This window comes from Pleurodeles waltl, chromosome 3_1 (assembly GCF_031143425.1).
Source record: "Pleurodeles waltl isolate 20211129_DDA chromosome 3_1, aPleWal1.hap1.20221129, whole genome shotgun sequence".
Taxonomy (NCBI): Eukaryota; Metazoa; Chordata; class Amphibia; order Caudata; family Salamandridae; genus Pleurodeles; species Pleurodeles waltl.
In genome coordinates this window covers 992,225,499-992,250,677 of record NC_090440.1, presented here as the reverse complement: position 1 = coordinate 992,250,677, position 25,179 = coordinate 992,225,499, and the positions used below count along the sequence as shown (strand labels likewise).

The 25,179-nt window shown below is 44.8% G+C and overlaps 1 protein-coding gene across 4 annotated transcripts in view; it reads left to right on the top strand.

Moving 5' to 3' along the window:
* Positions 1-25,179, top strand: part of LOC138284884 (peptide methionine sulfoxide reductase MsrA-like) — a 169,693-nt gene that overhangs the window by 59,441 nt on the left and 85,073 nt on the right. For 2 of the 4 annotated variants that reach the window (XM_069224127.1, XM_069224125.1), the window contains exons 2-3: positions 17,783-17,851; positions 21,454-21,573. In XM_069224127.1, the coding sequence (XP_069080228.1) occupies positions 17,833-17,851; positions 21,454-21,573 (139 nt within the window). In that variant the 5' untranslated portion in view covers positions 17,783-17,832. Of the gene's footprint in view, positions 1-3,765; positions 4,197-17,782; positions 17,852-21,453; positions 21,574-25,179 lie in introns of those variants that run through there. The other 2 variants (XM_069224126.1, XM_069224128.1) reach the window with 2 other exon arrangements.

Below are 25,179 nucleotides of genomic sequence, written 5' to 3'. Positions count from 1 at the left end.
TCTTGACAGCCTTTCAGTTTCTATCTCTTTCGCAACCTGTCATAAGGAGAAGATGATAAAATGATCCTTTACCCATTTTACATTTCCAGTATTTGCCATGTTTACCTGCTGTCAGGTATTTTAACATGTAGCAAAGGGTGGCCATCTTATTAAAGGCACCCACATATGCACCTGATATTATAGATGCGTTTAAGAAGATAATGACCAACGCGGTCCATCAGAACAGAAGAGGTGGCTAGATTAGTGCTGTATTTTCACATTTTAATCTGCAGAGTAGAAACTGAAAGAAAGAACTTAAACCCCATACAAGGCTTCAACATTCATTCCACAGAGATTCTCTCTGCGATGGAGAAGAGTAATGGGGTTTGTGATATAACACACCGCAGAGCAGTCCAGAAAAATGAGGATGTGGGAATGACCCTCATCCCTGGACATTATCAATTCTTCTTGGATGTTTACAAAGGTGGCATTGGTAGCTGCTGAACATGACGTGGGGGGATATTACAGATGTACTCCCACCATAACTTCTAAACATTGTGCCTCAAGTAATCATAAAACAAGTGTGGAAGTCGGCCTACTTCTTCCACCGCCGGTATCTTGTGTTATATCCACATCAACATAGAAAACTTTCCCACATCCAGTGCATTTTTGTGACTAAATTTAATTATAAAGTGCCTTATTCCCAAAGGCCCATCACTCATACAGACTGGATCTAAACATTTCTGTAATACACAGTAGACATTCAATTGTACCTTGTGCTTAAACAATTATTGCTACCCAACATGTTAGAATTGTTTTATTAAAATTAGAAGGAAACGAGGCATCATCTGCTTCACCATTATTGGGCCATGTGTTTTGCAACCTAAACTCACCCACCTCTGTGGTACCTCTCCTGGTTATACTTCAATCATGCATGAAAGAGGGGTTTGCAAGCCTGTTTTCTGCCCTCTGTTTCTCATTCAGTTGCATCTTCAGTGAGTGAGGACATATGAGTCTATGTATCATTTGCTTTTCCAGGCTAGCATCCTGTGAAGTGTGAAGTGGTGAGTCTTTTCTATGTGCATAGATCCAGAGTGTATGGGAAGTTGTCTGAGTAGTGGTACTCATATTTGGAGTTCTATCTTTCTGGCCTGTACTGCAGTCCGTTTGGATGGGCGGTGGTTAACATGATTATTTTGATAGGTTGGTTGACTGTCCTGTTAGGTGGTTGAGTGTGTGGGCATTGTGTGCTTGAGTTGTGTGACTAGTTGTGAGTGAAAAGTCTGAGTTATGGTATTCATTTTAGTGTGTATTTGCCTAGGAGGGGAGTTAGAAATGTTTGTATATAGGTTTTCATGGTGCAAGCATCACTAGTCATAGAGGGTTACTTTGACTCCTGTGGGGAGTTGGTGCTCCTCTATGAAGCTGTTCTTCTGTAATGCTGAGGTGCATTGTTGCAGTTCAGTTGGGCATCCTGCTCGGGTGTGCTGTTGCTGGTCGCAGGTTTTACATTATAGTGGCCGATTTGGGATCCTGAGAAGACAAATTGTTACTATTTAGATCTAAATCCTTAGTGAATAAGAATATATTATTGCTATTCAGTTGTGCTCTTTGATAGATGTATTGCTGCTTTTATATTTTGCATTTAACTGGGATTCATAGTTACTATTCACTTTTGCCGCCCGAGGGGTTGTGTTATTGCCGTTTGGTTTTGCATCATGAACGGATGCGTTGTTACTGTTCGATTTTGAAATCTATGGGGGTGCGTTCTTGCTGTTCAGTTTGTATTCTGGTGAAATGCATTATTGCTTTTCAGTTTTCCATTTTGAAAAGATGTATTGTTACTGTTTGCTTGTACATCCTTTGGGATCTTGGTTGAACATTCATTTTTGTATTATGAGATGTTCTATTGCTTTTCGGTTTTGAATCTTCAGCGGATGTGGTTTTGCTGTTTGGTTTTTCAGCCAGCAGAACGCTTTGTTACCGTTCATTTTTGCATCCTAATCTAACATTTGATTGCTGTTCCCTTCCGCATCTTTTGCTGTTTGGTTTAGGCTCTTCTGTAGGGATACTGTTGCTCTTCCGTACTGCATCCTGCGCCCATGTCTTGATGATGTTCGGTTTTACATTCTTTGGTTGTTTTGTTCTTGTTCGGTTTTGCTTCAGATGGAAATGTGACGAGGATAAGTCATGTCTTGGTGCTTATTGGTGGGAACTATTCTCATTCACAGAAAAGCAGACTTACACCTCCAAATTATTTTTATTGTATTCTTTTCTTCCAAAGTCTTGTAAAGTGACGTACAGTTCAATCAGTCGTCATGCGGCTTTGTCTGGCATGCAGCTGGTATCTGCAGAGTCGAGCCTCGGTGCTCACGCGTGGAGCTGTTTGTAGTTTCATAATGTGGGGTGCGTTTTCTGAGCCCCAGTACTTATGAACAATCTGTGTTCCTCTGCCGGTTTCTTTCTTGCACTTGCTTTTGGAGTACAGAAGTGTTTGGAAGTTGCATATTGGATTGTGCACGTGACCTTGAGTCATGTATTCTGGGTTTTGATTTAATCCTTCGGGGTGAGTTAGTTTTGTTCCTGAACTGAGATTCCTGGACCCTAGATTTTGAGTTTTAGAGGATTTTCTTTTTTTGTCTGTTGTTACTGACAATTCTTCTTGGTTGTGATTATCAGTAAGGGAGGGGTTGTGTGTATGGAGCTGCATCTTAGCCCATCTCTCCAGTGATGCTTGGAATGTGCGGACGCACTGAATAATTTACAGAGAGGTGTAAAATGAGAGTGAATTGACAACTAGTGGAGATGGGAGGCGAACCAAATAACTTGTTTGTTTTTGATGGGCATGAACTTTCCTGTCAGCATTTTGAAAAGCAAAATAATAAAGCTGACTTTTGTAAATTTACAAAAGTCAACACCATCGTTCTACAGTCTCTTAAATCAACAATAACTGGTCTTGTGCTGTCTCTGGCAGGATTTGTGGGTGGGAGTAGATGGAAATTGACAAATGAGATCTATTGGTGGAGTGGAAGATATTGGAAGGAGTCACAAAAATCCTTCAGCTCAAATACTGAGCATATTTTCAAACATACATGTGATGAATGGAACCGGGCTGATCATCAGTCTTCATTTGAACCTCAGAAGTTTGAGGTCACAGAAAGGCTCAGATCCATCTTTTTTTTTGCAGATGGTACTAAATGTATGATCTTCCTGGGAATTGAGTAAATACTGGTGAACCAGTCTGCTGCCTGGTAAAATCACCACCCTACCTTTCTTCAAGTTCTTAAACTATTCAGGTTTTATGAAGTGAGATCTTGCTTTCTGTCCCCCACCCAACTCATCGTTTCCGTGCTTCCTTCTCTGTCCCACCCCTCACTGTCCCATGATGCTCTGCAAGGCTGTTCTTTATAAAAGGATTGCGCTCTCGTCTGACACATTTTCCTCTTGGCACAGGTCTTCAAGAGTCTGGCACAGACTTCAGACTATCACACCTGTTCCCGCCCACGAACCGCTTACCATGAAACCCTTAAGTCTTTTTATCTCAGTGCTTGCCACTGGTTCTAACTATCCCCTATCTCTTGCCATCCTAAAGGGTTTGGTGGCAAAAATGCAAAAGGTCCAAGAACTACGCTTCCCAATGAACTCTTTGAATGGCTTCTGACATGGGTAGGTAGTCTTCCTTTGTGGGGCGAAGAGTATTTTTTCAGTATCTTCCCCTTAGTCCGTGACGCAGGAGGGAAGTGGAATGGGCATGTTGATGCCAAGATGCGGCTGTTCCATGCCCCCACTCTCCAGGCCCCCATTGCTGCCGCCTGTCGTCTTGGCACGTGCTTGCCGTGCGCCAGCTGGCACGGCCCGGGTTCCAGTGAGAGATTGGAGGAGTTTTTGGAAGCCGTCCGGTGGGGAGGCGGTGAAGAAGAGGTGGGCACAGAGAGAGCGGGCAAATAACACTGGTGTGCCTGGAGGTGCGCCAAAGCTTCTTGGCAGCAGTGCCAGTCCCCGCCGGATGGCATGGAAGTGGGATACGTGACCAGAGAGGAGGCGAGTGGAGAACACCTTGGCATATTTTAGGAGTGCTTCACCTAGGTGGGAGAGAAAGGGCCTCACAATTGGATTTTATTTTTGTTACACTCATTTGCCTGCCATTTGAAGTCATTTATTTGCCACCTGAACGGACTTCACATTCCAAGGACGGGGCGGCACATTCCAGGCAAGCGGTATGTTTATGGAGACGACGAATGGTTTGAAATCAGGCCAAGGGAATGTCTCTTAGCACTCCCACCTTGACATGGAGCCAACAGGCAGCGAAGGACCAGCTGCTGCAGCGGATGGTGGCAATGCCAAGGGAAGGGGAACTTGGCGCTGATGCCAGCTGCCAAGATGGTGCTAGTCGGTGATTTGTTTCATTCATTTTGCAATGTGAACGCTCGGTGAAGGTCATTGGAAGCATGAGGAGGGCAAACTGTGCACTTTCTTCCTAAGCCTGGCCCCATGTGTGCTCTCAGCGTATTTTGTCTTTCTTGTTCATGCTGTCTATTGTTACCCCAATGTCATCCTCTCGTTTCCTCTCTCGCTCGTCCCCTTCTCTCTCATCCCACCCTCTCTCTCCCCTCTCCTTTGCTCTCTCTCAGTTCCACTTCCACCCTTTATCTCCTCTCCCTTCCTCTCCTCTCTGTCTCTTTCCTTCTGGGTGCACGTTCTCCAGTTCCCCTCTATGCGCTTCATTGCGCGCTGTCTGTCTCGCTGCCTCGCTCACTTTTCAGTCTCTCTTCCTCTTTCCTTGACTCATGTTTGTGCCTTCTCTCTCCTGAGAGCTCTCGAATGGATTCCGCTAAACTTGTGACACGGTTGGATGGATTTTTTGAAGCCTGTTACCTTTGTTATGGTGTGCTATTTTGTGTTGTCTTACGTTGACAGCATTTGTTTAGCATCTTCTGCTAGTGAGGCGCATTAATTGCACTTGGTCTGGCGCCCTTTTCACTAAGTTACGGGGACCCATTGATGGGTTATGGACTGTTGCTTGGGTGGCAGAGATGGCACGAATGGCCAGTGTTCTAGTGGTTCCCGGTGGTCAGTGTGAATAGGGAAATCAATCCATCCCAGTTCATTCATCTGTGATGCGCTGTGTGTGTGTGTGGCTGTGCTGGAGAACTTTCCTAGTTGTCATTCGGCGGAGTGTTTAGATGTGTGAGCATCATTTGGAGGAATAGCTGTAGTGCCATGATGTGCACATCCGCGTGCGGAGTGCTGACGGTCACGTGTAACTTTATCTGAATGGTTTTGAGACATGGCGATGTGGCGAGGGTGCGTTGGCCCTGCTGTTACAGCTGGATGGCGTCGGTGCCCTGTGTGCACGAGGGTGAAGTGTACCTTACATCCATGTATCTTCTCACTGCAGCGCTCGACGCCCCCCTCCCACTCACCCATCACAGACATTCACTATCCCTCACCCCGTCCACCTGTTACCTCGCTGTCTGCCTCTCGCTGTCCCTCTCACCCAATCTCTCTATCGTGTGTCTATTTCTATGCGCCTGTCACCCCTCTCACAGTCACAGCATCTCTGTTTCATCCCGTCTCTTGCTTTCTCCATCTCTCCCGCTGTCCCTTTCTTCTGTCTCGGTCCCCTCCATTCTCTCTCTACCCCGCTGTATTACCCCCTCTCTCTCCGTGGATCTCTCTCTCCACATCACTTTCACCCGCCCCCCGTGGGAGTTTCCCTCTCTCTCCCGGGTTTTCATGTGTGTGCCACTACCTACCTGAACACTTCACTCTGTCTTTACTCTTTCTCACAGTCAGGGCTTGAAATGGAAACATAGAAGTGCAGGTACTCTGTACCAGAGCACCTGCTGTTTTCTGAGAAGTGCCGGTACTCTCCAATTAAACGTGTTACGTTTTTCTTGAGGAGTGCAGGTACTCTCTCTTTCCAAATATACATGTGCCGGTACTCCGTACCGGACAGTACCGTCCATTTAAAGCTCTGCATCACGGCCTCCCCTCTCTTTTCAGTGATTGTCTCTCTCGTCCCCTCTCCCTCTGGTGATCTACCTGCCCGTGCACTCATTCTTGCCGTCTCTCTCCCGCTCACTCCTACAGGCATCTATATTTGTATTACTGTCACACCCCTCTCCTCCTGTTGCCTGTCTCTCGCCATCTTCGCACCTACTCTCTCTGTCTCTTCTTCTCTCTGTGTCTCTTGCTCCTGTCTAAACATCTCTTCCTGTTTATTGCTTAATCTCTTCATCACTCTTTCTCTGTCGTCACATATCAAGCCATCTCGCGCTTTCTCTCTGTTTCGTGTGTAGTTGTCTCTGTCGTTTTCCTTTCCCGCTGTGTCTCCTGGTCCATTATTGCTATCTCTTTTCAGTTACCCCCTTCACACCTCATCCATTTCAGCCCTGTCCCACACATTTCTGTGTTGTGTTGTCGGAATTTACGTACCCCATTCCCTCTCCCTCTGCGGGTCTATGTTCTATTTCTCATACACCAGCCACCCGACCCGCATAATTGCGTCTTTATACTTGAATTCCTCTATTGCAGTCTCTCAGCATGTGTGTGCGCGTGCATCTCTCATAAAAATGTGTGTAAAATGTCGTCTCTTCACTCCTCACATATATTTGTGTGAGCGCGCGCGTATGTCTCGTGTGGATCTCTGCAGTTCTCTCTCTGTTATCTCTTATAGGGGCTTGCATCTCTCCGCTCATCTTCCTTTTGTAGGAATGTGTGCACTGGTCTCATCTACGTGTGTGCGTGGTGTGTGTGCATCTTGTGCATGTGTCGGTGTGTGTGCATTTATCTCTCATCGATGTGTATGTTCATTCTGTCATGTAATTATGTGCATTTGTGTATATTTCTCTCTCCTGTGCTTGTTAGTGTATCTGTCTCAATCTTGTGTGTTTGTGTGTGCATTTTCTTCATTTAGGGCCATATGTACGAACACATTTTCCCATAGACACAAAATGGGTAAAACCCTTTGCTACATCTGGCCCTTAGTCCTGTAGTTTTGTGTGTCTCATGTGTTTGTGTGTGCGCAAGTTTATGTCATCTACGTGTGTTGGCATGCGCATCTCTCTGTTTTTTGAGGGCCCAGCAACTGCACTTTGCTACCAGGCCACTGCTTTCACTATGATGCGCTTTCACACAGGTTCGTTTAATTTACTGTTCCAAAAATGGTAGCACCATCTTGGAACAGTAAAGTACATGTTAAAAAAAATATGATGCAAATGTGTGATGGTGTTGACGCCGGCATGTGTATAGGTCACGCTGTTTTTATCTTTGCCGATGCTGTCTTGAATTAGCAAACAAACCCTTTCCCCCTTTTTTCTGGTGTGGAATAGCGACTGAAGAAAACCTTCGTCACAGCCAAAAGGGTAGATAAAGCCTCTGAAAGTCGAGACAGGTGGGCTTTGCCATGCATGTGTCTAATTTCCTATCACTCAGTCTCTCCGTTTCTTTATTTGCACCTCTGCTCATCTCATTATAGATAGATCATTCCTCTCCCTGGCCAGCTGTTTGTCGGCGTCACTGCACTTCTCTCCGAGTTTCCCACCTCCCTAAGTGCGTGTGTATGGTTTGTTCTTGTCGCCCTCCTCGTCTCCCCTCCTCCTCCACTGCAGGCTCAGCATAAGATAATGCGCCACACTGCTAGTGTGCGCCGTGCCGGTGTTAGGCCCCTCCACCGCCCTCCAGCGCCCCCCCAGGCCCCTTTACAACAGGCGCGGTGCAGCTCTTGCTATTCTTAATCTAACGCTCCTCGCCAGCACCCTCAAAATGGCCGACCTCCCTTTGTAATAGCAACGTAACAGTTCTCAACACTTTCCTTTTCTATACCCCCCAAACAGCAACATTATTGAACAGAGCCCAGGGATGCATGTGTGGCCTAGTACACAGTTACACAGCTCTAGGCCACTAGGCGTAACGTGCAACTAGGTGCCCACTTTTTATTAATTAATCCTGCAATAGATGGTAACCCTTGCGGTGCTCTTTGGCAATAAAAATGGCCTGAAACTACACTGAAAAGATGGCACTGGGTGTGACTAATGCTTGTGAGTGTCCCATTGCCTAAGATCTGGTCACACAAGCAAATTCCAATGCTGCCACCAAGAGTGGGACTCAAGAGCTCCTTTGGTGAATCTAGAGATGCCCCAGCCAGCGTCCCCTCTGTTTGGTACTGCAGGCGTTCACTAGCATCATTTGACTCCCCCTCTAACCTATTGGCTTTCCGTGGACACTAGCAATAGGCCAGCCGACCCGTGATACATTGCGCCATTCATTGAAAAGATTTTTTGTTTTGTCTCCCATGCATGCACCAATGGCTTGATGAAGTTCACAGTGCTTTGTGACGATCCCAGCACCATCGAGATGGACCAATCAGGCCCTTTGCACACAAATAGCAGCTAGGAGATCCTGCAGCAGAACATAGCAGAACCTTTAAAGTTTATTGTATTATTTAATTAATTCCAATTCATTGGTCCGCATGCTCCTCCATGTTTTATTCTTAAATCATTTATAAATATATTAAAAACACTGGGCTCAATACTGAAGTTTGTAGAGCAACACTGGCTGGGTTTTATGTCAGAATGTTGTTGACACAAATATCGCCTGATAAAAATAGTGTCCCCCAAAACTTGTTTGAAAAAATATTGGCTATTGGGGGAAGAATTCTATAATTAACTCCAATGAGGCAGTATTTTTCTAAACGATTTTAGGATGCAATATTTTCGTCGGATGATATTTAGTTTACAGTATTATAGCACTATACCCATGTCTGTCTACTATACCTCACACAACTCGGAAAACCTGCCTTTAACTGTAGTCTCTAAAACCTGACGTTCAAGAAATGTACAATTTTGTGTAACCTCCAAAACTCATTTCATATTGTTAAATGAAGGATTGCACGTGTGCGCCAATGACTGGCTTTAAAAAGTCCAAACATATTAAACCCACCTAATTTCCTAAATCAGCATTAATTTTATCAAAAACGAAGCTGGTCAGTTGGACATGCTCTATAATTCTAGCTATCTAAGCCTGCATATTTACCCTCCGGCTTCCGATCTTACACTCTAAATTCCTCATCTGGGTTCAAAGATGGTCTCCAAGAGTCACTGCAGCACTGGAATAAAATTGCACCTTTGTGCCATTTAGAGACATCTGTACCATGAGGTGGCTCCTTCTTATAGGTCAATGACCTGGAGAGAAAGCATAGCGAGATGGTGCTTGTCAGTCAACGCCCACTTACCTGTTAGTACTGCATTTTCATTTACCCCTTGTCAATATTTTGACCACTGTTTATCTCCTTCACACACACTTGCATAGAATAACAATTGCAATCGGCATACATGACCATTGCTCTGAGCACTGTGTCCAGAGGCCACGGATTAGACGGCCATTTTCTGAACACATTTTTGATCCAGTGACAGCCACCGTGAGAAAGTCACTTTCTTCAGCCTAAACTCCAGAATTCTCAATCGTAGTCCATTATAAAGACACGGATGTTACTCAGTTCAAAGTATTAACTATACAAGAGTAAAAGCACATTCAAGAAACTCTCTCGTACGGAATGGAGGATTAACCTAATTGTGAAATATAAAAATAAACGTAATCACTTAGTTGGATTACCTTAGCATGTTTTATATTCATCGTTCAGAAATCAGCCAGTGTTTTTGTCTGTAAACAGAGTTGGACTCGCCTATAGGACAATCAGGTAGTGCACGATGGGCTGGTCTGAAAAGTCAGTGTGTGGGACTTTTTTGGCTATTGGTGGGCCTGTTTTTACTGTTGCTTTCTCTGATATTAAAACAACATTGCCTGCTGCTAGCTCAAATCCAGCAGTCTCCATACTTTGAGAAACACTAATATGGCGCATCTTTACAAGTTCAAAACGGCTGCAATTTACAAACATAGGCCACTGTTTTTAGCAATTTAATTAGCTAATAGGGGCCACTTGTATTTTGGCGCTCAGGCCTTTTCTGTCCCAGTCCGACCCTGCCTGTAAAGTTAAGGACATGACTATAGGACCCAATAGGGACCTGTTCCAATATTGTGTTTTATTTAATACTGTGTCTGAGACCCGGAGCCACAGGGCCCACTTCAAGCCCTGCTGCTGGGAGTTAAGTGTACTGCTATATGGTGGGAAGATATGGCACACTCCACTCATTGAGTCGCGTATGGCGTACTTGCCAACAGTCATCAAACTATGTGAACCCCACCACAGCGGTGGTGTTGTGTTTAATAAATCAGAGTGGTGTCTGTGGTGCTTACTGACTCCATATGTAGCTTCCAGTGTGCCTGTCTGTTTCTTTAGAGACCACCTCTCTGTTTATCTGTTCGTCAAGTCACTTCTCGTTGCTTAAAGCTGAAAGCTTGCTTTTCGTTACCGCGCAAGCAGGTTTGTGTCTGCAGTGTTTGTCAGCAGTAAAAGCTACGGTGGTATTTTAATTTGTCAGTGGTAAATTGTGCAGTGATTGACATTAATACCATCTCGCAGCATCCAATCTTTTTTTCACTGTTGCTGGTGGTATTGCACAGGATGTGCTTGTCTTGTGTTATGTTATCATGTGTACAGTCCATATGAATATATATATTTTTTTATCTAGTGCTGTTTTATTTAATACAATTAAGCGCCATTGTATACGTTGCTGTTTTGCATCAATGGTACAAATGTATAGGATGCGCTTGCCTTGTATTATGTTAGGATGTGCACAGTCCACATACAGTTTTATTTCAGTTTTGTTAGTGTTGTTTTATTTAATACACTTTTCCACCGTTATACGTTGGTGTATTGTTTCATTGGCAGGAATGCATAGGATGCGCTTGCCTTGTGTTAAATTAGCACACGTCCATATAAAGATTTATTTTTTCATTGTTTTGCTAGTGCGGTTTTATTAAATACAGTTTGCACCATTATAAGCTGCTGTTTTGTTTCATCGGCTGGACTGCAAAGGGCCTGCTTGGGTTGTGCTGCTTTAGCATATGCAAGAATATTTGTGATTCTGGCACCAACCCAGTGAAGCGTTAGCACCGTCCTTTTTTCAAATAGTGTTATTTTTTTTATTCCATATGTTGCTGCCTTAATGTTTGTGCCATGCAGCGCTCTGGCATTTCTGCGACAGCAGGCTTGTATATTTGTACTTCAAACATAGTGCACTTTTTTTATATTCAGTACACATTATCTATCTATCTATCTATCTATCTATCTATCTATCTATCTATCTATCTATCTATCTATCTATCTGTCTGTCTGTCGTGAAAAGGGCACGTAACCCACATTTTTAATTTAATAAGAACAATTCTACTCTCGGACTTTTCATCATCATTTCTGGAAGTCCCAGGAGGCACCAGGGTGGGGGCACACTTACACCAAGATTTTGGTGCAAATGAATTTTGATGGTATAATGTTATTGCTGTCATCCGTGCTTCCCTCTGCTTGCCGAGAAGGCAGTGAGAGTGTCTTAATGTGAGTCTGCCCATCAGTGCTTCTCATCTCCTCCCAGGTGGCCATGAGGAACTGTGGGAAGCCCGTGTGTCCCGTGAGGGGGACGTGGACCTGGCCGGAAAGTGTGATATATAGGCGGTCATTCTGACCCTGGCGGTAAAAACCGCCAGGGCCGTGGTCCGCGGGAGCACCGCCAACAGGCTGGCGGTGCTCCTTTGGGCATTCTGACCGCGGCGGTACAGCCGTGGCCAGAAATGGAAAGTCGGCGGTGTACCGCCGGCTTTCCGCTGCCCAGGGGAATCCCCCATGGCGGCGCAGCTTGCTGCGCCGCCATGGGGATTCCGACCGCCATCCTGTTCCTGGCGGTTTCGGCCGCCAGGAACAGGATGGCGGTATGGGGTGTCATGGAGCCCCTGGGGGCCCCTGCAGTGCCCATGCCAATGGCATGGGCACTGCAGGGGCCCCCGTAAGAGGGCCCCACTTAGAATTTCAGTGTCTGCTTAGCAGACACTGAAATTCGCGACGGGTGCTACTGCACCCGTCGCACCCCTTCCACTCCGCCGGCTCCATTCGGAGCCGGCTTCCTCGTGGAAGGGTGTTTCCCGCTGGGCTGGCGGGCGGCCTTTTGGCGGTCGCCCGCCAGCCCAGTGGGAAACCCAGAATGACCGCCGCGGTCTTTTGACCGCGGTACGGTCTTCTGGCGGTTCCCGCTTGGCAGGCGGCGGGCCCCCATAATGTTTTACTTCCACCTGGGTGGGAGTACAGTGGGTTCGTGGATACACTGTTGTCAGGACACCACTCACTTCCTTCCGTTCTTCAGTAACACCACCTTGCATTCCATTTACCATTGTTATCTATTTCTTGTATATAAATCAAGTATCATATTAGACAAAGGTCGCTGTCGCTGAATGCAGCAATAAAAAGCTCAAAGAAAAGACGAGATTGTGTTTTTGGGTGATTGAGGGTAATGTGGGTGGGGGGTGGAGGATGTAGCGCCTCCCAGAGATTGTGCAGCTTAGATATATTTCAATGGGACCAGATAGGCTACTTCTTGGGACAGTAAAGAAGCTTAGAGAGGCGGGGGAGCAGCACGAGCCATCCTGGCCACTCATCGGCTCCACATGTGCCACCTTCTGGGAGTGAAGGCACAGGCTCGCTCCCACAAAGGTGGCAGGAGGCTGCCCTGGGAGGAGGAGAAGGGAGCAACATCACATGTTTAGCGCCTTATATATCATGAAACACTTTAATGTAGATGGAGCAAGTTCTTCACAGGTAGGAAGTGAAGCCCGCCAAATGTAAGTGGACAGTGTGTCCCTGGTGAAGTAAGTGATGTCCAGGAGGGCCTGATCCATGCCAGAGTTTCAGGATTTTTGATGTATATATGCATCAGTACTTTTATATAGTGCAAATCAAGCTGTGAAGCAACAGAGCACTGTACATTACATGATTGTAGATTTTATTCATCAATTTGGGATTACACAAATACATTTTGCACACACTCAGGCGCAGGGAGATTAAGTGTTTCACTCAGAATCACAAAATATTGGGTTTAATGCCAAATCCAGGATTCAAACTCGGTCCCCAGATTCTAAAGGCGCTAGCTCGAGCCTCGGGACCATATTTTACTTGATTGCTGATGACAATGTAAATAAATTGTATTTATATTCATTGTGAGTAAAAACGCTGCCTGGATTTGGCCCTCCTGGACTGACATTGTAACCCTTTGAGGCTATAGGTAGAGCAATACATGTGGTCTTATTTCCATGGAGCTTTTGAACGCTCAAGTCACAAGATCTGGGAATAAGTTAATGAGCCCTTGGCGCAGAGTCTGGTTAGAAAACGTGGTGGAGTGATGGGTAATACGGACACGGTGTTAATGCTTGAGGAAATCGCAGTGACTAGACTGATGTCACTGGGTTCGTCTCTCAGTCAGATACCGTCAATGCTGAGGAACCAGCAGCAAGGACATGATACTTTCTGGTGGATAAAGTGTACTGTACCCTTGGGTGGAAACTCTAGAGGAGGAAAGGAAAAGGGGAGAGGGATTTAAATAGATTATTTGAGGGATCAGTGAGTTCACAGCCAAGGTTCAAATGGAGCCTAGTTCCTAGCTATGGCATAGGAACATCCTACGTTCAGAAGTGAGGGAATATCTTGAAGGTCAACTGGGAGAAGAGAGATCTTAGCAACTGGTGACATCAAACCTTACAAACTATGGGGTGGATGCCATAGCGAGAGAGAAAGGGAAATTGAGGTACCAGTGATTAGGTACAACCAGCACAAACAAGCACTTGCAACCCCAATAGATATAACCTTAACAAACTGAGAAATTATTATTATTATTATTATTTTCTTTGAAGCATATGACACCTACATGCATGAAATAACACGTTTTCAATAAAAAGAAACTAAACATTGCATATCATTTTGAGAGAACCGTCGTTGCCCTTCTTAGCAAATGTGTGCACTTAGAACAAGTATACAAACCTTTTTTAGTTTTAATGTATATCTCAGGAAAATATATTCCTATCGTGACAAAGAAAAATAACTATTGACTTAGAATTACTGGAACCTGAGATCATAGCTTAAAAACCAAATGATGACAAAAAGTATGCAAACATTATAATGAAAGGAAATAAAAAAGCATTAGCAAAGTAAAATTTTAACCCACCATCCTTAGTACAGGAGTGCACTTCTTTTAGGTGGATACGCACATGTAGTCATACAAAATGCAGTCCCTCACAGGGCAAGAGAGCAAACTGCTCAAGTCGTCTGACCCCTCGCATTCATGCTAGTTGGAAGCAAACTGTTAATATCTAAACAGAACGATGGATGGAGAGGGCCGGCCAAAGTGCTCCCTATTTAGTTTTTTTTATTACATTAGGCTGGTGAGACAGCTGTAGTTGTCTCTAGGCAAGAACTAAAAAGGAAGGCACTGTAGACATACCCACTGACAGCTCAATTAAAATGATATTTCTACTTCTGAAGGTCATTTCCATCACCTGGTGTTCAGCTCTGGAAGCCACATCTTGTGTATTGCATCCAGGCATGTAGTAGGAGAAGGTTACATTGATATTATGCAAGCATAATTGTGCATAATTTTTGTTTTTTGCATTACTGCATTTTGTTAATTTTTCACTTCAAGTGGATTTTCACCTGCGGAAGATTACTGAAGAAGAAAATGTCTTGTATGACCCAATACTGATGTGTGCTTACGGCAAGGAAACTTATTCTACCTAAAACAATGAGCTGTAGATATCATCCATGACTTTTGCATGTCTTCATGTACAGTTTTTAGTCAGATGACTGGCGAAGTGTATTTTGCATAACACATTATTTTTTCAGTAAAATGGCATGCTTCACAAAGAACATAAAACTTTTTTGCCCTCAGCTATTCTGTGGTCGACATCTACAGTATAAGCCAAACAGTGGGGACCTCATTTGAAACACTAAATCCAGATACAAGATCACACCTTGAATGATATGCACAGTTCTGGTGGTCACAATAATATATAAATGGTCCCAGAGGCCAGATCTGGAGGCGTTTGTCAGATTCTAGGGGATGTATCTAAAGTACTATATTAGGAACAGTAGTCCACATATACAGCATTCTGCCCTGTTTCTTAGGCCATATTTCCAAACGGATAGATGATCAACAAATGAGAGTTCAAAAACGATGCATGATTTAAATTGAATGTCATTAGAAGGAGTGTAAGTCAAGCCAAAGTTAAAAATATATTTCTATTTAAAGATATACAATTTCGAACCTTACGTCAAACCGTGACGGATTTACGGTGCAATATTTGTTCTCTTGATGTAACCTAATATACACAAGTGTAACTTCCAGTAAACCACGGAGGAGGTGAAAGGATAATGCTTTTAGTGGACCAAGTGGATTTACAATATCTTTTGGGGGTAGAGGCATTTCATTTTCCTACTTACTGGAGTACGGAAAGCCCTTGACGCCCCGCTTAGCAGCCTCAAAATTGAGTCGCCGCTCTGGAGTCGTTGAAGCTCTGCAGCACAGGACATCCAGGAGGGCGTTGAGCCCTGTGATCCAGGGCTCTCATTTCACCAAAATGATATTGTTAGGGAAATTGACGTTGCATGCCTTTTTATCACACATAGAAAGTGATACCATAGGTATTTTAACCTTCAGTACAGGCTAGGATGTATGTTCTCACCAAAGGTTTTATTGAAAACCAGAGCTGTGTATGTTAGTAACAAGGCTGCTATTCCTATTGATTATTACCTAGGCAAAATAATCTGGCTACCTGCGTGTCTTTATTTTTTAAAGTTGAAAAATACAAACAGAAATTAGGTTTTTGGAGCGTCTTTCCCTGCTTTCTATCCTGAGTACAGAAAAAGAGCTGCACTTACTGATAGCAAAAAGATTTAGAAAAATTATGAGATTTCGTAATAAATCTTCACTAACTTCAAATGCACTAGTACTACAATGCTAATATGTTCAGTGGAGTGTAATCTTTTATTGTGTATGGCTTCTTGGCCCTGCATGAGTGTATGTATATCAGGGAAATTAAGGGCATATTTACAAAAAAGTGGCGCATCATAGATGATGTGCCACTGTTCTTGCATCCCACTACCGGCAGCTAACAACATGGTTGTCCCGTATTTACAATATGGCGCACTATGGCAGTCGTTAGCACAATAGCGTCAACTTTTTTGACACTATTGTGGTGCTTTGTACAGTAGCGTGAAAAATGTTGGCTCTAGTGCAGCAAAGCACAGGGAGGTCCATTGAACATAATGGGAGCGTCACTTTAACATCTACTCTGAGCAGGCTTTAAAAATCATGCAAAAAATGGGGCAGTGAAATCTTGTAAATTTCACTGCACCATTTATTCAGGCCTCCCAGATGCCGGAACGCAGGCGTAATATGGGCAAGGGGATACAAAGTGGCGCAATGCTTGCATTGCGCCACTTTGTAAATATAGCACGTCGGAAATGCCTGCCTAACAACACATTAGCATAAAAAAAACACACTAATGTGGCGCAAGGAGGCGCAAGGGGCTTGCAAGTATGCCCCTATATGTGGAAATAACCTAGATGGAAATTAATTTTTCACCCTCATATAATAAATATTTGTAAGTACTAAAATATGAAAAAATGAAATAGATTATTACAGCCAGTAACGTCACAGAAATAAATCCCATAAAATGTAGACCTTTTGTTTATAAACAGCGATCGAAAACATGCACAACCGATCAGCTAGTACAAATGTCAGTTCAGAACATTCTTGCTTTTAAAAGATCTGGAGTTAGAGTGTTTGAATCATTGGGGTTATAAGGCGAGCGAATGGGACTGCAACAAAGGAGCAGCAATTGTTACTCTTTCATCGAGGATGATAAAAGACAATACGTGGGGGCTACCGGGGATGCACCGGTAAGTGAGCTAGACCCACCAGATCAAGTATAGGCCTTGGAGAGGATGGAGGCTGCACAGGGTCCCTCCCAGCCTGTAAATAGGGTCCACAAGGGACACTGCCTGCAGGGCTGGACAGGCCTTTTATTGCGCTGGGCGTTTCCCCAGTGGGCTGGAGCCATTGGAGGCCGGTTTTGTCAGGCCAGGGTTGCTCCTGGTATCCCAGTTACTTTTCCCATCTACCCGGAGGTTAATTCAAGCAGGCATGGGGAGCCATCAAGAGAGAGAGAGAAAGGGAAGGAGGGGGCGGTTTAGAGAACGCAATCATAGAGGGACGAGAGAGACTAGAGAGAGAACGCGAGAGAATGGATACAAGAGAGAGATTGCACAAGGAAAGGAAGGCAGTGGGGTGATTTGAGCATTGTTGCAGGATTGCTTTTGGTTCCCCAGTCTGTCCCTGACTGCCTCTACCTGGTGGAGGTCCACTGAGGTACCTTCTCAATTTCACTTACGTCATTGCATGTTGCCCACCAGTCATGCACTCAGTATTCGCTATATAAGAACGCAGAATAAATAATTAATTTCTTAAACTCAAAGAGCCCTGATCACAAAATGGACACTGTTCCGTGCAGCTCATTAGGGAAGCTAGAGGATAAGTGACACAGTTCCAATACCAAATACATATATGAAAGAGAGTAGTGCATCATACACAATCACAGAACATGCTAAGACACACACACCACCCCCTCCCCAATCCAGTGCGTACTTAGAACTTGTAATAGATCTGTTCTTGGCAATAACAGCCGACTCACCCCTGACGTAGAGTGTGATCCTGGCCATGTCATTCCTCCTCAATGAGCATTAGAACAATTCCCTAAAGCTTTCCGTGAGTCAATGATAGCCCAGGCAGATTGCAATAGCTTAGGAATGATTGAACTACTTTGTGTCTACCTGCATCTGGTCACACTGTCTCTGCCCTTCTATCCACAGATCGCCATGTGGTCAACGGCAACACGACCGTGGAGCCCTTCCCTGCAGGGATGGAGATGGTCCAGTTTGGTGAGTTCTCAAAATGCAACTTATTCAGAGAGTTGAGGAAAGAGCAGGGACCATATGAAATAACCTGCCTGGGTAGTGCTCTTTGTATTGTATAGAAAATGCAAGTGTTTCGTACCCCTAATGAGGCAGCAGCATACATTTGTAGATGGTGAAACACTGATCTGTGGGAGTGCTGTGAAAGGAAGAAAGTGCATATGCCATTTGGCCTTCATGGGTAGTATTTTGATGACTCTGAGGACCAGACCTGTGCTCTTATTGTGTTTTGTCACTGTGCAAAAGCGTAAATTTAAAGCAAAAAGGAGGCAGATGGAAGATGCTTAGGTTTAGGTGCTACTCTATAAATGCTAGAAAGTGCTGTATGTGGGAAGGGTATTGGTACCCTACGTGTATGCCAGAGGCTGTTCATGGATGAATGCAACTTTGGATTGATTTATATAATACAACCATACAGTTTAAACCTCATAGGACCTGCTCAGGGGTGAAAGAATGTTACCTTTGTGTGGAGCAACCTTGCATTGTACCTGGTATAAGGATTGGAGCCCTCACTGGTGCAAGGAGGAGATAAGAAGGGCCGTTATGAGTGAATGAATCAATGTATTTTTCAGCACAATGTACTTCTAATAGATATTGTGGCACTAAAAAAGGAAGGAAGGCAGGAGCTATAAGACACCCAAAATTGTAAAGATGAGGTGTGGTAGGCCATTATGCACCTAGCCATGGTACATGCTCTGCGATGTTTATCCAGAAGCAATAGGGAGCAGCCTGTAGGAATGAGCTTTATACAGCTAGGTGTGGTAAATGCTCAGGTGTGTTTATCCTGGAGTGACAAATTAGAAACAGTTATGCAATCAGTGTATGCTTGAGGAGTTCACCAAGGTCAGGCTGGGAGCAGTTTTAGGAATGGTCATTATACAACCAGCCACAATATATATTTAACGTCTATCCATGAGCAGCGAAGGAATAGCCAGTATGCAGCCGGCTGTAGTGAACGGAATTCAGAGTTTACAGATGAGTGGCCGAGGAGCACAATTATAACCCCCCCTGCTGTACGGTTTGAGAGTTCCACCGCGGCGTGGCACCAGCGCAAACCATGGGAATGGGCGTTGTAGAACTCAGCATGCCATATAGTTTAAGGAGTTGCACCTGGAGTGGCGGAGGAGCCGTCCATGGGAATAGGAATTATATTTGCCCATGAGATCCAGCTGGATTGAGAACATGCAAATTCTATGTTTCAGCATGATAAAGCCTTGCTCTGAGGAGCCACCGGAAGTGGCAGGGAACAGGCGTTATGCAGCCAGTCAGACAGTGTGTCTGAGGCGTCCCCCCGTTCGGCTGAGGTGCAACACATTGGGGTTAACTGATATGCACTCCGGTGGAGGTCACCCTGAAGGGGCAGGGAGCATCCCTTCCAGTAGGTAGAGTACAGCCAGACATGCTAGCCACCTTGAGGAGTCCACCCAGGAGTGGCAGAGGAGAAGACCAATGAATCAACAGGCGCCGCACTTGCACGGGGCTCTGGCGACTAACTCAGAGTGGGGATAGCACAACCTGTTGGTGTGGGTGCAATTGAGGAACCATTAGAGGGGGTTTTAATCAGTGATTCTGTGAAAGTACAATTGGATTAAAGGACAGGAGGGAATGCAAGGTGTGAGTTTCAATGAAAGGTTAAGGAGGCACTCAGGCCCTCGCTGCCCTAAGAGGCTGAAAGAGGGAAGATGCCACATGAAAATCATTTAATTATTGTAATCTCTCCACCCTGCCCTGTGATGCCTGTGTTAGATGCCATGAGAGGAGACCTTACAAGAAAGGAGGGTCTTCTGGTGTGTTGGACGGGCAGGCACCGGGAACTACAGCAGAGGAAGGACTCTGCATAGTTGCAACAGGAAGGGGTTTGAGATGGGGAAAAGGCTTCCCTGAAGAAGAATAAGTCCTACGGGGTAACATCAGAATAGGAGCAGCAAACGGATGAAATTACCTGCAAAAATGTAAAAAACCAGAGATGCAGCACAAACCATAACAACATACCTATCAAGCTCACTTTTAAAAGATAAACACAAGCACACGGCGCTGCCACGATAAATCAATGGCAATATGTGTTTTTGGTTTAGACTAATATGCAGAGATGTGCTGTTTAGGACCATGTCACATATTGCAAGAGGTCTGCTATTTATATGCAATAAAGTATGAACGCTGTTGTTTTGGCTGCAGCAACACAGCCCTGACAGATTCTAAAAAATAAAACGGAGGAAAACATTTCACCCTATGAAAGTTGTGCTTTGATATTAAATGGGAAACGCAAAAGGAACAGCAGCGCCCCTCTGCATGCGAGCATGCGATGCGCTACAATGAAAAGCGCCCGCCATTTTGAATCGTCTTCTCTGAATCTCGAGGTATCGTTGCTACTCATGGAGCTCAGCTTCCGTTTAAATTCAAGCCGCTATTTCGGTGCCGGGTTCGAAAGGAAATCTGTTCTGAGGACGGGTTTCTCTTGCACTTTCTCTGTTATTTAACCTTTCCGTGTGTATAACAGTCTTAAAAACGCTGTGTTCCCTTGAACTATTGATGCAAAGTTAATGCATATATAACGTCATCATGCCGTTTTGAAGAAGAGTATGGATTATAGGTGCTTTTGCAGACGAATGTGTAAGCGCCATAGCATACTGAGAAATGCACTTTTAGGTTTCTTCTGCAAGTGCTAGGTGCAGAGGGCACATGGCCTTCTGGACTGCTCATCCCAGAAGTTCTCTCTTCCTTTACTTATTATTGGTATTGTAGTCACGTGCACGTTTTATTAGCACTGCACCCTCCTCTCAGATATGCCTGTGCACTTTATCCTTCAAAGCCTATGTGGAGAGTTATGAAATAGCAGGGGTCCGGTTGTCCTTAGGGCGTGACCTTTCATTACTCTCTGTCAGTAATATTGTGGAACACTAGTCAGAATAGTTCACAGTTTAGGAGTTTTCTGGAGTGCATGTACTTGTGTTCTGCTCTTGATATCTGTACGGGGTGTAGCTACCATTCGCGCAGCAGGTAGAGTAGCTTTAGGGTCCATTGAACCCCGATAATATGTATTTTGATACCCCAATGGCCGTAAGAGGCAATTTTCTTTCCTTGCACGGGAACTCATGGCATCCTTGTATTCCGCACTTTTGGGCCTTGAAAGCAGGGATCAGAAACTCTGCCATCATTTCAAAATCTAATTTAAGAATGAAGGTTTGCACCCCTCCTAAAATTTCTGATTTGGTATTGGTCCCAATTGTATGGAATACATAGACTTGATGCGAGGATTGAACTGGGATGGAGCTACTCTAACAGGTGGGGTGAAGGAGGGGGGAAGTACGAGGAACTCAGTTTTGAGGGCATTCAGTTTGAGGTTAGGAAAGGGCATTCAAGACAAAATGTCTTCCACAATCTGATGTAGGAGTAAAATGCCATATAGAGTAGAAAGCCTTGCACTGTGGCCTGATTCTCAAGCCCAAAGGGTAAAAGTTTGGATGTCTTGAGGGTAATTGTGAAAGACCTGCTGCAGAATTTCCCACAAAACTCCCTGTAAGATTTAAGAAGCACGAAGCTCACTGTGTCGGTCTTTTCGTCCATTGTAGGTATGGGCTGCTTCTGGGGTGTTGAGAAGAAGCTGTGGGCACAACCTGGAGTCTTCTCTACTCAGGTGGGTTACGCCGGGGGGTACACTCCCAACCCCACCTATGAAGAGGTGTGCACAGGTAAGGTCGGAAATGTCCTATCGCTTTGTGGGTCCAAAATGTGGGGGTTGGGAGAATAGGGGTTGGGGTCGGAGTGGAAGGCTGGGTTGGTGTCATTGGGGTGTGATTGCTGGTCAAAGAGTGGAGAACATCGTAAACCCATCACTAAGTTCCACTGCTGTCTTGCGGTGCACTGACATTGCCTTGAGGTGGGGCCTGAAGTTCAAAAGTGGTCACAGATTTTGTTTTTGCCATTTGATGACGTTACCGTAGACATAATACGCTGTATTCTGTCAGAGCCAAATTGCTTTAGAAATGCAGCATTAAAGCGTGTCAGGTTCACATAGCGCTTGCACAGGTGTGCCACAGAGTGCCTAACGGCGCCACTAAAGGTGTACTGCACCACCGTGTGTCAAATCAACAGCATTAACCTTCTCGGTGCCACTTGGGGCAAGATGTACCAAAGGATTTTACCCATTCTGTGTCTATGGTAAAAAGCTTTTGTACATATGGCCCTTGGTCTCGTAACCTCAGAAAATCAAAAGGTTGCGTCTTACACATCGAGATTTTTTTTTTAAGTTCCTCTAGGTAACTAACTGACCAACTATTTCTGAAAACAGCAAGCCTACTCTTTTTCAAAATATCTCAACTGGCACAGAGAGAGAGTCGATACAGATAGGGTCGAAGACAAAAAAAGTGCAAAACTAGAATCAAAAATAAAAGTATTGAAATGGAAAGCTTTCAAATTGTTATGAGTAGGTCGTTTTATTATTTTTTTTTTAAAGGAAATACGTGCAATGGACTGTGAAGGGAAAAGTTCCAGAAAATGGTGGAGGGTGTAACATTAACAACTCCAAAGAATTATTCAAGCTTCGTTTTCAGAAAAAGTCCTACATTTTGTAAAGTGACTTTTTCGAGAAAACTATTTCGACTATATTTCAATAAATACAATCGCGGCATTTTAGCTGCTAATTGAAATCCTGGACCCGAACACGTGACCTGAAGGTTAAGACACCTACCTCTGCCCCAGAGGCCAGCCCCCACGTTCCCTCTCATGCTGACCCCGATGTATTTATTTGTTTTCGAGGTTAATCGCAGCCCACCCGTCCCAAATCCCTATGCGTTGTCACTCTCCCCGCGCAGACTATCTGGAGAGAGGGCTGCGCGGCTTATCTGTGAAAACAGTTTGCTCGCAGGATGAGCGGATTATTGGTCTGCGCAAAATATTATCTCCCCGCTCGGCCGTCTCCGCGAGGGGATTATCGCAATACCCGCAGAGAGTGAAATATCCTTCATCCCCACAGATGGGGGCAAGGGGGATTAATGCCCCCACCCCTGCTTCCCCTATTACTGGGAGGCTTCCCTCCCCTCGATTAACCATCCGATCCTTCCCGCAGCCCCATTGGCTGAGGAGGATGCGGTCCTTTCCTGCGCTGCCGTCAGCATCCATTTTCCAGATACGCTCCATTTCGATGGTGCCTTGGAGTCCTTGTACAGTGAGGAAACCTAGCTGCAGGCGGTCGGCCTACAGGGACGGCCACCGGAATTATGCGGCAGTGGAAATCCAAACTCTGCAGCAGTGCAGATTAAATTATGCGACGAGAAGGCAAATTATGCAGCATCTTGTACCCATTCACATGTCGAGGACCTCCTGTAAATGTATATTAGGTGGCCTTTCGTTTGCTGGTACATAAAGAAACACCCGCAAAGCACATGCGAAAGACAATCTTGCCACACAAATGCATAAATGGCTCTTTCCATATATTTGACTAAACTCTCTCTCCCTGCTCATGTACATAAAATGACCTGTTCGTGAAATACACTCGTCTAATTCATTAGCATAATATGCTCATGTATTAATAAATAAACTCTTTAATGCATGCATATAAAAGCCCTTCGCTATGCCCGCTCTACCTGTATAAAGTTACACCAATGCTTCTGCAGCGTGCCTGTAGTTTACCTTTCTCAGCCAGATACGCCAGCGTTTCATTTGCATCCACTTTAAAGGCCTATGCTAGATAACTGGCATAATTAGCCACCGCAAAAAGCCTTTGCTATTCATATGCATAAACTGGCCCTCCTCATACATAAGTAGACCAGCTCTTCTGCATTTGACTAAGAAGGCTTTTGTGATGATGTCTATATATATATTTTTATATATACATATATATATATATATATATATATATATATATATATATATATATATATATATACACACACTTGCACATACATTTATACGCTGTGCATGCATAATGAGGTTTTTCTTATGCATGTATGCAAGATAACTATTCCTTTTCATGCATAAAGAAGGCATTCCCATGAAAGTGCACACACAGAAAACCAATGCCATTGAATCTTTTTTTAAGAAATGCATTTTGTTGCATTTCTATTGAAGAAACAATTAGGGGCACACTGGTATGACATCACATTTAGGCCTGTATTTATACTTTTTGACGCTAAACTGCGCTAACGCAGTTTAGCGTCAAAAAGTTTAGCGCCGGCTAACGCCATTCTGAAGCGCCATGCGGGCGCCGTATTTATTGAATGGCGTTAGCTGGCGCTAGCAGACCGGCGCTGCCTGGTGTGCGTGGAAAAAAACCACGTACACCAGGCAGCGCCGGCGTTGGGGAAAATGGCGTTAGGGCGTCTTAAAAATGGTGCAAGTCAGGTTGACGCAAAAAAATCGCCTCCACCCGATTTGCGCCATTTTTAACGACGCCCAGACGCCATTTACATGACTCCTGTCTTAGTAAAGACAGGAGTCATGCCCCCTTGCCCAATGGCCATGTCCAGGGGACTTATGTCCCCTGGGCATGGTTATTGGGCATTGAGGCATGTAGGGGGGCACAAATCAGGTCCCCCTATGCCAAAAAAAAATATAAAAAAAATAAAAATTTATACTTACCTGAACTTACCTGAATGTCCCTGGGATGGGTCCCTCCATCCTTGGATGTCCTCCTGGGGTGGGCAAGGGTGGCAGGGGGGGTCCCTGGGGGCATGGGAGGGCAGCTGTGGGCCAATTTTGGGCCCACAGGTCCCTTAACGCCTGCCCTGACCCAGGCGTTAAAAAGAGGCGCAAATGCGGGGTTTTTTGCCCCGCCTACTCCCGGGCGTGAGTTTTGCCCGGGAGTATAAATACGACGCATTTGTGTCGCAGTCATTTTTTTGGACGGGAACGCCTACCTTGCATCTCATTAACGCAAGGAAGGCGTTCACGCAAAAAAATGACGCTCTTTCCTCATACTTTGGCGCTAGACGCGTCTAACGCCAAAGTATAAATATGGCGTTGGTTTTGCGCCGAATTTGCGTCGAAAAAAACGACGCTAATTCGGCGCAAACGGAGTATAAATATGCCCCTTACAGTGCACGAGCCGTAAACCACGAGGAAAATAAAGTATGTACATTTCCAGCAAAGGAGTGTAATAACAACCGGTCAGGCGATATAGTTGACAAATGTATCCATTCAAACTGCTGATGTCCTTTTTGGACTGAATTGTACCGCTTTACAAGACAGGGGTGTCCAACGTAGGTGTAAGAGAGCCAGAGCAATGCCACATTTTCATAAACATGAAGTATGTAATCATTTATATGGATGATATTGCTTGACATAGTTGAAAGTAAAGT